General features: G+C 34.3%; 1 protein-coding gene across 3 annotated transcripts in view; it reads right to left on the bottom strand.

Annotated features, from left to right (window-relative positions):
• The window catches only part of GNAI1 (G protein subunit alpha i1), an 89,149-nt gene that overhangs the window by 16,103 nt on the left and 57,742 nt on the right, over positions 1-15,304 (bottom strand). For all 3 annotated transcript variants that reach the window (XM_060304740.1, XM_030834286.3, XM_030834285.2), the window contains exons 5-6: positions 8,562-8,719; positions 6,092-6,220 (exon numbers count right to left, since the gene is read on the bottom strand). In XM_060304740.1, coding sequence (XP_060160723.1) covers positions 6,092-6,220; positions 8,562-8,719 — 287 coding nt within the window. The remainder of the gene's footprint in view (positions 1-6,091; positions 6,221-8,561; positions 8,720-15,304) is intronic.

Here is a 15,304-nt window from a genome sequence, read left to right on the forward strand (position 1 = left end):
TCCCAGGTAACAGAAGCTGGGCAAGCAAGTCATATTTAAACAGGGGCAAACAAGCTGCCTAAATTAAAAAGTAAAACCATGGTATAGAAAAAAAAAAAATGAGATGAGATAAATGGACGGCCTACTGAATAGTCTGAAAATTAGGACTGAAAAAACTCAATTTTTACGTGATACACAACAGTAGACCATTGTAGGTTACTGTACAGGGTAGTAACACAAACAGTATAAAAACAATAATCTTCCTCCTTTCCTTGTAAGAGTTTAAGTTAAGCACAAGTTGAAATTCACATAGATTACGTTATGCAACCTAGAAATAACCACTTACATAATGGAAACACTATGCAAACTGGTACATTTTTAAAGGCTCCATTTATCTAGATACTGCACTAATTAAAATAGTCCCTATTTAATTCTCAGGCAAAAAGAATTTTCCCTGTAGAATAGTTTTGGCCTATAAACCAAATCTGAGTACATAAGATCTGTACTCATTACAAAAGTGACTAGTATTGTTACTTTTATCATCATTTAAGTGCCATTCTTTCTATTAGTTTAGCTAGTAAATTGTTCATTAAGTTTAAGTATGCTATATAACAAAATGATTCTACTACACACTAAAATGCGTAAGATATAAAAAGGACAGCTGGTAATAAAGATCAAACAAGAACAAAAGAAATTAAAATGATTACCCATTTGTTAAATTGCCAAGGAACACAACTGGAAGACAACTTTACCAAAAAGATAATATATTTTAGCTAACTCCTCTGATCAAATGTCACATATTTCCTGACCACTCCATGTAAAATAACAACAAAACCCACGCTGTCCCATATTATCCCTCTGTTGGTGGCTGGTTTTATGTGTCAATCTGGCTAGGCGATCATACGCAGCTATTTAATCAAACACTAATCTGGGTACTGCTGTGAAGATATTTTCTGGTTATGGTTAACATCTATAGTCAGTTGATTTTCAGTAAAGGAGATTATCCTTGATAATGTGGGCAGCCCTCATGCAATGAGTTGAAAGGCCTTCAGAGCAAAAACTGAAGTTTCCCAGAAGAAAAAAAAAATTCTGCCTCAATACTGTAACATCAGTTTCTATCTGAGCCTGCTGTCCTGCACTACAAACTTCCAATTCGCTGGCACCTACAGTCACGTTAAGCCAGTTCCTTGAAATACACAGAACCTACTGGTTCTGCTGCTTGCAAGAACCCTGACTGACACAAATTTTAGTAGCCAGAGTGGGGTAATACTGTAAAACGAATTCCCAAAACTGTGGAAGTGGCTTTGGAAATGGGTAATAGGGAAAGGCTGGAAGAATTTTGAGTTACTTGACAGAAAAAGCCCAGAATGCCTTGAAAGATAGTTGGTTAGAAATACGGATATTACAGGTGATTTTTTTTTTTTTTTTTTTTTGCGGTACGCGGGCCTCTCACTGTTGTGGCCTCTCCCGTTACGGAGCACAGGCTCCGGACGCGCAGGCTCAGTGGCCATGGCTCACGGGCCCAGCCGCTCCGTGGCATGTGGGATCTTCCCGGACTGGGGCACGAACCCGCGTCCCCTGCATCGGCAGGCGGACTCTTAACCACTGCGCCACCAGGGAAGCCCCTACAGGTGATTTTGATGAGACTTAGATGGAAGTAAAGAGGATGGTAGAAAAGCTTCTATCTTAGAGAATGAATATATATCATCATGAACACAATGTTGAAAGATATATGAATGTTAAAGATGTTTTTGTTGAGGTCTCAGAAGGAAATGAGAAGTATATTATTGGACACTGCAGAAAAAGTAATCCTTGTTATAAAGTGGCAAAAACTTGGCTTAACTATTCTAGTGCTGGGTGTAAGGTAGGACTTGTAAGAGATGAACCTGGATATTTAGATTTAGCTGAGAAAATTTTCAAGCAAAGAATGCAAGGTACAACCTTGGTTCTCCTTGCTGCTAAAGTAAAATGCAAGATGAAGGAGAGAAACTGAGGAGTGAACTAATAAGCAAAGAGGAACCAGACCCACACAGGGAAGAAGGCCAAGGACTGGAGTGATATGACCATAAGGCAGGGAACACCAAGGATTGCTGACAACCACCAGAAGCTAAGAAGAGGCAAGGGAGGATTCTTTTTTCGAGCCTTCAGAAGGGGCACAGTCCTGCTGACAAACTGATTTTAAACTTCTAGCTTCAACTATCAAAGAATAAATTTCCATTGTTATATGCCACTAGTTTGTGGTAATTTGTTACAGCAGCTTTAGGAAACTAGTATATCCCCACCATCTTGCTTTATTTCTCTTTGTAGCAATTATCACCCCCCGAATCCTCAATAGTTATTTCATCTCCTCTCCTCCCCCATCCCTAAAACAACATAAAGGCAAAGACTTTGTTTTGGCCATGTTATAGCCCCTCCACTGGACAAACACACGCACTTCATAAACATTTGTTGAATGAAAGAATGAACAGTGTCTACAGAATATTTTAAAACACTTTCAATCAATAACTTTCAAAACACTTTCAATCAACTATTTTTTACCAATGGCATTTTTCACAGAACTAGACCAAAAAACTTTAAAATTTATCTGGAAACATGAAAGACCCCGAATTGCCAAAGCAATCTTGAGAAAGAAAAACAGAGCTGGAGGAATCAGACTCCCTGACTTCAGACTATACTACAAAGCTACAGTAATCAAAACAGTATGGTACTGGCACAAAAACAGAACTATAGATCAATGGACTAGGATAGAAAGCCCAGAGATAAACCCACACACCTTTGGTCAATTAATCTATGACAAGGGAGGTAAGAATATACAATGGAGAAAAGACAGTCTCTTCAATAAGTGAGGCTGGGAAAACTGGACAGCTACATGTAAAAGAATGAAATTACAACATTGTCTAACACCATACACAAAAATAAATGGATCAATAATAGGTTAGTTTTACCATGTTGAAGATCTAGACCTTCCAGTTATGCTGTGGGAATGTTAAATATAAAAGCACTTTAACTTGATAATCAAGTAATATGAATACAGAAGAAATCTTCAATTTATTTAATGTAGAAATGAATGAGGGTCATTCATATACTGGTCATAAAGAACCTTTAATCTAAGCCACTGCTTCTCAAACTTTAGTGTGCATTAGAATCACCAGGTGGGTAAGTTGATGCTGCTGATCTGGGGACCACACTTTGAGAATCACTGGCCTAATTCATAAGTCAAGGAGCAAAAATGACTAAGAACTAATATGACAAAGGATCAGACTGTGCACAGAGCACTTTCATTATTTCACAAATACAGGAGAATTATCTTCAAATTCTGAACTTCTATTTCTTTAACCCAAAACAAAGCAAGATTATAGTATGTTCTCCTTCATATGAAAAGATGAGACTTTTGACTGGTATCAAATAGGGAGTGAAATTGCGTTTTCTTAGGTTTCTCTTTTTAGAGGGAGCAAGGGGAGGGAGGGAAGATGGAAGGGGATATATTGGCTATCCTGAGCTATGCTGTCTTACCCTCAGACTGTCATCTAATTCCACTGTGACCAAGACTGAGACAATTCTAGTTGACCATATATAAATACCAACCCCATAAATGACATTCCACCCCAAAACCAACTGCACATTACATTACTAAAGAAAAGGAATAGAAACATGTTATGATGATTTTCTAATAGAAGGGATGCTTTAATTCTATATTCGGCAAAAATATAACAAGATAAAACTGTTAATCCTTTAAAGCAAAATAATCTTCATAGACACTTTCCATAAATGCCTAGTCACAGAGGTGATAATATATATTAAGTTATAATGCCTTATTGCCTCAATTTGAATTTGTTAATTCCCATACCAAAAAATAAGTGAAACTGAAATTTTATATCAGCAGTTAAAAATCAGACAATGAATTTATACCACAAAACACACAAAATGATTAAGCACACTCGAGTTTCCAGTAGAATTATTCTAAGTATATTTTTGCCCTCATTCTTCTGAGGCTCACTTAATATATAAAAAGCAAAGTTGGAACCATATGTTAGCAATGATAGTAATTTAACAGAATTCAAATCCAAAATAAGACAAAGATTATTTGAAGTTCCTGACAGACCTATGTTTATCTGTAAGCCAGCGAGTGAAAACAGTAACTAAAAACATCCTGTGAAATTTTACCTCACCCAAGGAGACTAAATAGAGCAAGGTAAGTGGACTTCCTGGAAGGATCATGATGACAGACAACTCCTGATGTTGAAATCGCAACTTTGAGAAACCTAGGCTGGAAGTGAAGTGTATGGTCTGGAAGCGAATGTTTAGGGCGCATCTACTGAAGAACGAAACTGAATTTTACACAGTTAGATTGCCCAAAGCACCAAATAATTGATGTGACATTTACCTTTGCCGTTTCCCATCATTTACAGAGCTCACACCTCTATGTTTCCTTTTATAGACAGTAACCATTTTACGTATAAACCTCTGACAATGAGCAAGATTGAAACAGTCTGTTAAGAATCTTAAACAAGTTTGCCCTTACCTAACGAGGGGCCTATGTCCAGAATCCTTACTTGCTAACCCTAACCCCATGCACTTCCTCCTGAAACTTCATGGTTAGAATAAAGTCATCATCTGAACGTAACAATTTAAATTTGCTATAGAATATGGTCTTAAAGCAAGGTAAATAGAAACCAAAAAAAAATCAGAATTTAAGGTGTACTAGGATTAAAAAAAGACCCAATAAAGCTTAAAATCTAAGAGTGAATTTCCTTATAATTAAAATCACTTTATAATTTTTAAATACATCTGGCAACAGTTATCAAATAAGACAAATCAGATTATTTAAAATAATACTATTTTAATATTCCTCAGTTTGGTTATTTAATATTCTCCAAATAGTAAGCAAACTATAAGATTTTAATAAGAGATCATACCAGCAGGGAAAGGAAAAAAAAAAAAGCCCACTGACAGCAAAGAAAAAAAAAAAAAGAAAACAGAAAAAAATTAAAAGCAAATGCAAAACAGTACCATGTTACAGTACCAAAAGTTACACGGTCAGAATAACTAATTATGATCTATATCTCTGTTTAAGAAAGCAGGGCAATGTTTGTTTTTTTGGAGGGAAGCTGCCAGGGAAAACTGAAATTAAATTTTAGTTTTCTGGAAAACTTAATTACATTAATCACTGAATGTGGGATAATGTAGTGATAAATGATAGTAACAAATGTATTATGTTTAAAATACTTATGGAGAGAATCAGAGTGTATAGTTGCATATATTTAGCTGTGCTCCCCACAACTTGTAATATTGAGCTTCTTTATGAGGTGAGCTGATGAATATCTGTTTTCAATCTTTCACTAGGAGCCTTTCTTTAAGATGGTTTCAGAAATTCTGCTTTACTATCATACTGTTTCAGAGCACTGGAGTTAACTGAAGCAAAATTCAGCAGTTTTTCTCATACTTTGAAAACTGTTGCTTATTGGAAAAAGAAAAACATAGTTCTGTAAATCTGAATGCAATGTTTAAATGAACTTCCCTCACCCCAGTTCATTACACAATGAGCGGACTAGACAAAATGAACTCCAGATTCCCTTTCATTCTAAAGGCTACCACTTAGTGCTTCTCTGTTCAGACTTCAGTTAAGTTACAGTACACTGTAAATTAAATGAACATTTTTCATCATGAAATAGTACAAACATGAGTTTGCATAAATAAAAATCATCGTGAAAAATTTTAAAAAGGTAACTTTTTAAAATATTTCCATAAATAAGCATATATTCTATCAGTAAAACCTAAAACTGGATGGCAACACTTTCCCAAAATATAAAATATTAGAGCAGTACTTTCTTTTAAAAATAAAAGCCAAAAACTATTTTTATTTAAGTCACTGTGAAAAATATAGGCAAAAGGAATTTGCATGGCTATTTTTTCTTAAATAAAAATATAAATATTCCTCCTGAATGTTTCTTGACCTCTTTCAGCCCAAAATTCTTTTGTCCAATCAGGTGTGAAACATTTTTTGTAATTTCAAACTCTAAACATTTTAAAACTTTTATTAGTATACCTTTTTTTCCTTAAACAATGTGTTCTGTATCTAAATTCATAAATCATATGTTTTGAAGATACTCACTTAAAATGAAGATCTTTGAAAGTAAAATGGGTTTCAACAATTCCTGTAGTTTTCACTCGGGTTCTGAGAACATCTTGTTGGGTTGGGATATAATTTGGTTGTGCAATTCTGTCCAAGTCATTCAAATAGCTGAAAAAATAAACAACAATATGCTAATAGCTAACACTGTCAATAAAGATCATCTAAACCAAAGAGTAAAACATTCTGATGCATGCAATACTCCAGATTACTGAAGTTTTTATATTTCTGTGGAATTATGTAATTTTAAGTCTATATCTTACACAACTCTCACAGAAATGAAAATTTTTATACTTCTCCAGCCACAAAGTTCCTTAAATATTTCAGTAATTCTCCTTGTTGGAAAAGAAAACAAAGTAATAACTTTATGAATATCCAAACTCACGGCACACCATGAATTTGTCCCTTAAAACTCTTTATTACACTTCTTTGATGTAGCACTGTGTTTATGTTCCAGACATTATTCGTTTGTTGAGAAATTAGAAAGCCTTCCTAAGTAGTGAGGAAACCTCTGGCCAAAGGCTGAATTCAATATTGTTCCTTTTCAACCAACCTTAAGTAACATACAGGAAAACATGACACATGCTCCTTCCTATACTCTACGTTTTACTGCCTCTGTGAATCAGTATTCATATTTTACTTCTCATTGATTTCAGTCACTCATTCAACACTTTCTGCCAATGATGCAAAATATGTTGTGCTATAAAAATGTAGTGGTGTCGTACCATGCAATTCTTTCATTTTGTGTCCACTTATGTAGTAGAATCAATAATGTTACAGTCCAGGTATGGAGAGATTAAGGTGAACCTGAGTGGTTCAAGAGGGCTTCATGGATAGTGAAGGGCATAAATAGAAATCTGACAGGTGCAACGGATAAAAGGGAATGTCATTCACATCAGGCAAAGCAGTAGAACAGTGTGGAGGTAGGAAGAGTCACGTCTTGTATCTCAGAAAGTAAGTCCACTAGTAGGCTACGCATGGAATTAATCCTAAGGTCAGCTGAATGTGGGGAGCATCACTGAAGTGTTTTCTAATACTAGAGTGGAAGAGTCCAAGATAATTTAGACGATACTCTAGGTTTATTATAGAGAGGCACCAACTTTTGCAACTTTAATTGATGTTATCAATTAAACATCAATTAAAGTGGCAAAGATAAAAAAAGAATCAAACAGTCTCAATATAAGTCAAATCACCTCAAAATAAATGTAAATCTGTGAGTAGTATGGAAAAAAATACATCACATCACGAATACCTAACAGGGAGTCAAAGGCCTACGCACTGAGTCGAAGAGTATTTCCTTGTAGAAGTGAGGACACCAGTTGGAGAGATGGGCTACACAGCAATAAGAAGATGTTACATACACATATATAAACTATGTATGTAATAATTTATATGTTTATACACTTGTAAAACACTAAAAATACATATTGAGAAAAATATAGCATTATAAAAACTGTGACGGGTTACACAGTAATTTGTATTACTTATTCATTCACACTAAATCATTTACCTAACACTGAGTACTCTGACGTGCAATACATGACATGCTATACGATAATAAGGTCCTCAGGAGCCATAGCCCGTTGGTTTTCCACTGTGGCAAACTAGGTTTATTTACCTGGACCTTCTAATACCTGTCATCTTCTATTTAATCCTCACTTGTGTTCCTAAGAGCCAATAGCTCTGTCAAGAAGACTGAGTAATTTTGGAAAGTAAAATGAGAGCAAGGCACATGTCTCTAGTCATATCATCTTTGACATTTCTGAGTGTGTGCGCCAAGTAACGGAAACAAATCCTTGATTTTTTTTTTTTTTTTAAATTCTATGTGGATCATCAAACAGAAAGCTCCCTGATTAGGTTTTATCAAAACTTCCTTTATAGACTTTTCTGGAGCCACCACCTGGAAAATCAGGGCAGATTTTTCTTCTAAAAAACTAGACTTAGATATCTGTAAACAATGTCCAATGCAACAGGGCACATACAGTTGACAACTTTCAACTAAATCATTTACCTGAGTACTCTGTGTCACTGAGTACTCTGTGTCTGTCACTGGACAAGTAACTTCTCAGGCACTTAGTAAACAAAAAGCACACAAATCAGTTACCCTCCCCTTTGGCTAGCCCCAGGTAAACCAGAGATACACCCAAATTCAGAGTGAATGTTCGCAAGTTCCAATTACTTTCTTGGAAATATACTGGAAACAGCTCCATTCGGCATGTTTCTATTAGTTACCTGAGTCCCTTGAGACAACTTTTGAACACAAGGGAAATATGAGCCTTGCTACCTACAAACACACACAAAAAAGACAGAAGTTTTGAAATACTGTCATCCTAAATATCCTGAGTTGTATAAGAATGTGTCAGCCAACTCTGCATTAAAAGTGACCTGGAGGTATACCTGACTTCCAAGTAATTATTCATGATAGTGTAGTTCTGAAGTTATGATTACTTACTATGCTGCAGAATCATTAAGCTGGTACTCTCGGGACCTGTTGAAGCAGGCTTGTACACCACTGTCTTTCCACAATCTCTTTATAACTCCAGCAAGTTCTGCAGTCATAAAACCTTCCTCAGCAGCGCCAGCAAGCACAAAGAGTTGGCGGGCATCATCCTGAAGATTCAAAGTCCATTTTTATTTAAAAAGTAAAAAGCCAGACACTACAGATAAAGTATATTATAGATTACCAAAAGTGCAATAGTGAATTTCCTTTATGCCTTTTATTGGTGTCATAACTTGGATTTCTCTAAAAGAACCACTTAAAAAATTGGCTTAATCAAAAAAGCATAATCTTAAATCATGAGTCCATGTTTTGTGATATTAGTAACAGCTATCAAGGCACTAAGGAGCTGAAAGAATGACGACACTTGCAGCTCATGAGAGAATATATTAACCAACTACCCACTGACAGTCTGTTGTACCCTTCTGAGAAAACAGAAGAATGTATGCTTTGCCTCTCCCTTACCAAAATGTTTCTAATCTAAAAAACACATTAACACCATTAGAGGTTATTTTTAGAATCTAATTAAATGTTAGCTTTGTGATATACTTCACAGATGCAAAATAAGTTCAGAGAAGGGAGAAATCAATGTGGGATAAAGCAAGAAGAGTTCCACAGAATGGTGTGAGATTTTTCAGAAGACCTTAAAGTATGTATACCTTCAAATCAATGGGCCAGGAGATGGGGATAGCTGTTTGCTAATCCAGGCAAGGAAACAAAATAAACACAGCTTTGGAGTGGAAATACTCATGACACATACAGAAGAGAGCATGCAAAGTTTTTAAATGAAGGAATACTACACATAAATTTAATTAAATTTTGCTTAAGTTTTGAGGCTACAATATTTAGTTATTCTGATCCATAGTTAATCAAGCCCACAAAAGAGATATGAGCCACTGACACAATTCTAAATTTTCCAAAATTTAGACAAATTTAGACAAAATTTGGACAATTTTTAGAATTGTCCAAAAGAGATATGAGCCACTGACGCAATTCTAAATTTTCTAATAGCACATTTTAAAAAGTGTAAAAAAAAAAGTAAAATTAACTGTAACAATATATTTTATTTAACCTGTATATAAAATATCATTTCAACATGTAATCAATATAAACTTATTGAGATATTTCATATTACTATAGATATTTAGTCTTTGAAATGTGGTGTTTCTTTTATACGGACAATGCATCTCAATTCGACACATTTCCAATACTCAGTAGCCACATATAGGTAGTAGCTACAACAGTGCTCTATAACACAACTCTAGTCTTCAGGTAATAACACAGTTAATACAAAAGTAAGGGATATGTGAAGTTACCATCTTCACAAAGATTCTTTCTGGCCTGAGATATGCGGCTTTATGTTAACTGGATACAGTCCATAATTTTTCTCTAGGGGCATTTTTTCCAATGTGGTGTAGTAGCTCTTCACAAAGTGATGGCACACATTATGATAAGGCATACAGAAGGGAAGCATTTGGTGACATGGGCTAGCAGAGGGTACTAGCTGACAGTATACATTCATTCTACTGCCAGTTCGTGAAACATTTTCTTTTCAGATGGAACCCATCGTGAGAAATAATTAAGTCACTCAGCATGGGAACGTTATTATTCAAGCATATGTTTCCCTTTTTAGTAAATCACAAGAGAAATGCATGCAAGCAAGTAACACTTGTACCATGTCCTTAATAAACCCCAACAAAACACAATTTCAAGTCGTTTTTAGCACCATTTACCGAATTCCAGTAAACAGTTATTCAATTTTCCAAATGACTTATATGAGAAATTTCTAAATTTGGTTATTTTTATTTTTAAGTGACATCAAATGTACTTTTCTCCAACCATTTTAGAAAAGTGCTTTTCACTTAAGTGAGCTTTAAAATGAGCTTTCATTATGATATATTTATTCAATTTCCATAAAATGTGTTGACAGAAAAGACTAATGCCCTCTGATGTGGGTCATAAGATCACGTTCTCTTCAAACTTTCCAGGAAAGAAGCCTGAAGAAGAGACCTGGGAAACTGTAGCTCTATTTATAAACTGCGGCATTCAAAAATGTCTCCTCTTCACAAAATGTAAAGAAGTCTCTTTTCCTTAAAAAACGAACTGGAATACTCATCTCCATGTCATTAGCAGGACATTCAGATGTCTGCAGATGAGCTTTAAGTAATAAATTTAAGCAGGAAGGTACTTTAGAAATTATTCTACCTAATTTTTTGTTTTGTTTAAAAAGAACCTGAGACATAGAGAGATTGTGCAATTTAAAGTTCCACAGGTAGTCACCCAATCCCACATATTAGTCAACAATTACTAAGCAGCCACTTCCTAAGACAAGATAAATTTGACAACTGCAGAATGATGACAATAATCCTATCTTGTCATGGACTGAAGTCTTTTCAAGATTCATTTAAAATGTTACTTAAGAACATTTAAGAAAGAAAGACAAACTTGAGTGTACTAAAACAGTATGACATAGTGTCGAAAAAGGGTAGGGATTACTAAAGGGCTACAGGTACGTAAAGCAGTTTACAGGAACTCTTTTTGTAGTGTTAAAAAGAAATTTATTTGCCAGGCAATTATTTGCAAGTAGCAAGGAAAAAAATCCTCGGATGTAGCCGAGTTAGTATGTTTTCAAACGACTAAGAACTAAATGAAAATAAGATGGTTTAAAGAATGTAAATTCTAGTTCATATAACTGCATGTTTGGGGAACTCAGAAAGGAGATAGAAAATGCTATCCTGTCAAGAGACACATAATAGCCTCTTCTCACACAGTGATGGTCAGGGAGCACCTGTTAGTTAGTGACAACACATTTTATTTGAAGCCGTCACCTATTTTGTGAGAATTACGGGGAAGAGAGGACTTTGAGGGACCATGATGGCTGTCTTCTGATAAATCAGGAATCATCAAGTAAGAAAGAACTGACTTTGTGCTTAGGCACAGAGCAGAAAAAGAATTCTGAGGGCAAAAGACATCAGATTTCAATTCAATAAGAACACTTTTTCACAACCAAAGCTATCCAAAAACACAAAAAAAGGAGGGAGAGTGAGAGACTGAAATTGTTAAGCAAAGGCTAGATGAGTGTTTCAATAGAAAACATCAGAAAGCCCTTCTACAATAGAGTCTAAGTAATATGATAAAGGAGTGTCAAAAAAAAATAGTGCACCTTTGAATTTCTGACCACAGGGATAATGTACTGATGTCATGATTGATACAGGTATAGAAATCCTTTGTTTCAATGCTTTAGGATAATTATTTCATTAATAACATTAGGCAACAATACCGAACACCACATACAATGAGAATTACTGACATATTTAATCTCCCACATTTCTAGAGCATACAGTCACTCCTATAAATTTAAGCCAGTTATACTGCTTTCACCAAAGTTAGTGTACTGGTAAGGAAATCTTGAGAACTTTAGTGAAGTCACCTCTCCATGGCGGCTGGTGCTAATCCCAGATGTTAAAGAACTGCTTTAAGAAATAAACAAATCTAAAACTTTTTTTCTCTAAAAACACAACTGTAACCAAGGTAAAAATGACTGAGGCAAGGAAAGAGGAAGTTGTTTTTCTTTTTTTGCCCCGTAACACTGCTTAAGGGGGAAGGGGTGGGGGAAAAAAGTAAAATCATCTAAATTGATTTTTGACTAAATTGCAGAGAGCATGAGCTTCGTTATGTCAAGAAGAGAAATTATAATAAGTATGTTACACAAATATAACTTTTATGTATATATATATATGAATCTTATAACTATATAGCTTTAATTTTCAAATTAATACAATAAACATTAAACTGTTCTTTGTATGCACAATAGAACCTATTGTGAAAAGAAAGACAAACATGTAATAAATAATACATGAACTGAGCAAGTAGAAAAATACTGTGCTGGAGGCATATAATACATTTCAAATGAAGGTTAGTATCACTTTGTCACATATATAAATCAGTATTTCTCAGAATCAAAAACAACATAATATTATAACTTCTTCATCTTAGTTCTCAACGATAAACCAGACTACTATAAATAATTCAAACATTCATCTGTAAAAATGATAAGTAGAAATAACTAGAAACATTTTGAAAAAGAATACTGGGGACAGAGGGCTGAAATGATCAGATATTAAAAGTCTACATACAATATGTAGAACATCTAGTATTAATGCAGATCAACGGGGGAGAAAATCCCAAATGTGAACTTACATGACAAAGGTGGCAAGATAAATCAGTAGGAAAGAATACAATTATTAAAGAAACACTTGTGAATAATTACATAGCCATATGAAAAGGAAAAAAAATAATGCAGATCCTTATTCCATGCATACAACAGAGTTTCAGAGGGATTAAAAAACTAACATAGAAACGATGTTGAAATTCACTCCCTAAAAAACTTTTAAAATAGCACAAATATTCAGTAAATCTTTGGTTGAGAGAAGGTTTTCTAAATTTAAACACAATGGAAGAAATAACAGGGGAAAATTTTTAAATGACAACCTAAGATTAAAGGCAATAAGCCAAATGTGAGAGAAAGGGACAAAGGGACATGTGGACAAAGGGTTAATATACAAGTACATACAAACAAGCCAAATACATAATCAAAACACCAAGACTCCAATCCGTAGATGAATAAAGGATAAAATAAGCCACTAACATAGAGAAATAAAAACAGTCAATAAAGAAATGGAAAACTGCATAGTTATATTAAAAAATTGAAAACGCAAGTTAAATTAAAATAAGACTTACTAATAAATTAGCCAATATTTTAAACATGTCAGACTCCAAATGTTGGCTACCCAGAGTGCTAAGAAAAGGCACTGCTGCTAGGAAAGTAAATTGACACAGCCTTTCTCAAAAGCAATCTGGCAAATCTGGCAGAGACATAATCTAACTAAATAATGAAATTAATTTTAAAATTAGAGGAAGAGAAAAGTGGCCATTATGCAGGAGCACGCTGAGGTTTGTGGGTGAAAGGGAGCTTAAGTCAATTCTAGGCAAGGTTTTCTGTTCCTTACAGCCCAGCTTATTCCAAGGAAGTGCTTCTCAAGCTTTCTGGGATGAAAGATCTGTCTTGTGTTTTATTTGTTTCATTTTCTTTTATTTCCAATCTTTCAAAACTAATACTATTGGAAAAATAACATTTAAACGACGTAAAATATAAATACATTTTTGTAAACTATCAGAGTTAATATATAAATTACTCTGTCAATTGCTGTAAAAGTTGGTCTAATCGCTTCCTTTACTTCTGTACTCACCTGTGCACATGCCTGTGTGCAGGCACTGTCCACGGACCACACTCTGAGCAGCACAACTCTAAGTGATGCAGTGACATGTTGATAGGCCCCTGTTCAACACTTCCCTAACTGTACATTATTAAAAACAAAATAATCTAATTTATCAATAAACTGTCATCCACAGATTGACTACACGCATTATAAGAGTTTTGAAAGGATATTAGGCACAAATTTTGATTGCTCTATGCCAGCCTTGAAAACAGTTTTGTTTCCTCTTATTTTAAATAACTAATGTGTAATCTGCTTTGCATATCTGGTAGCTGCCAAATACGAAGCAAACCACAGAAAATTGTCACTGTCTCTTAAAATTTTACATCTTTTAGTCAGTTCTCACCCAGTTAACCTACATATTAAAATGTAATTCCAATAAAGATACTGACAGGCTTTTTTTGTTTGTTTCAAAAGGGATGTGAGGAATTAAGTTGATTCCCAAGTTTATCTGGAAGAGAAATGCATTATAGCCTTTATATTTTGGTTAAAAAAGAACAATGGGATGGGTGCACTTACCCTACCAGATACCAATATCCTATGAAGCAAGAGAAACTAAAATAATGTGACTCTGACAAAAATAATAGTAGTATAATCATTATAAATAACAACAGCAATAACAAACATTTACTGAGCATAGATTATGACCAAGGCATGGAGTAAAGGCTTGTCATTATTTCTCAGAACGCTGTGAGGTGGATGTTATTATTATTTCCATCTTATTATGAAAATAAGTGACTGAGCTAGGGAAGAAAAGAATATATCAATTAAAAAAAATGGAGTTCAGAAAAACAGTCAATTTAATGCTAAGGGTAGCATTTTCAAGTCACTCAGGAATGGAGTATTTAATACATGGTTGTAGGCAAGAGATGATCAGATTATAAAATATACTTAGATTCCACCTAGAAAAAGGAAGATAATTTTTAAAAACTAATTGTAAGCTGAAGAATGTCTGACAAGGCACAAAACACAGAAGTCACAACTGATTGAAGAAAATTAAAATTTCTGTAACAAGAAAAATACTGTTTCAAAAAAGTAAAAGAAATATGCTGAATACAAACATTTGTAAAACATAAAGAAGTAATATCCCTAATATTCAAAGAGATTCAGTGTGAAAAGGACAAGGAATTTAACAGAACTGAGTAAAGAATACTAAGAGGAGTCCACAGAAGAGATACAAAAAGACAAGATTCTCAACCTCACTACAAATCAGGAAAATAAAAACTAAAAAAGAAAGATATTTTTTCACTAAGATATTAAAAAATTAAAATGTTAATGTATCTAAGTTAATGACACTCTGGGAAAGTTGACACTGATGCATGGTTGCTAGAAAAGATTATTCACTTCGTGTTTTTTTCTGAAAACAGAAAAAACTATGGTACCTATCAAACTTAAATATCTGCTTATCCTTCAACTTAAAAG

This window comes from Globicephala melas, chromosome 9 (assembly GCF_963455315.2).
Source record: "Globicephala melas chromosome 9, mGloMel1.2, whole genome shotgun sequence".
Taxonomy (NCBI): domain Eukaryota; kingdom Metazoa; phylum Chordata; class Mammalia; order Artiodactyla; family Delphinidae; genus Globicephala; species Globicephala melas.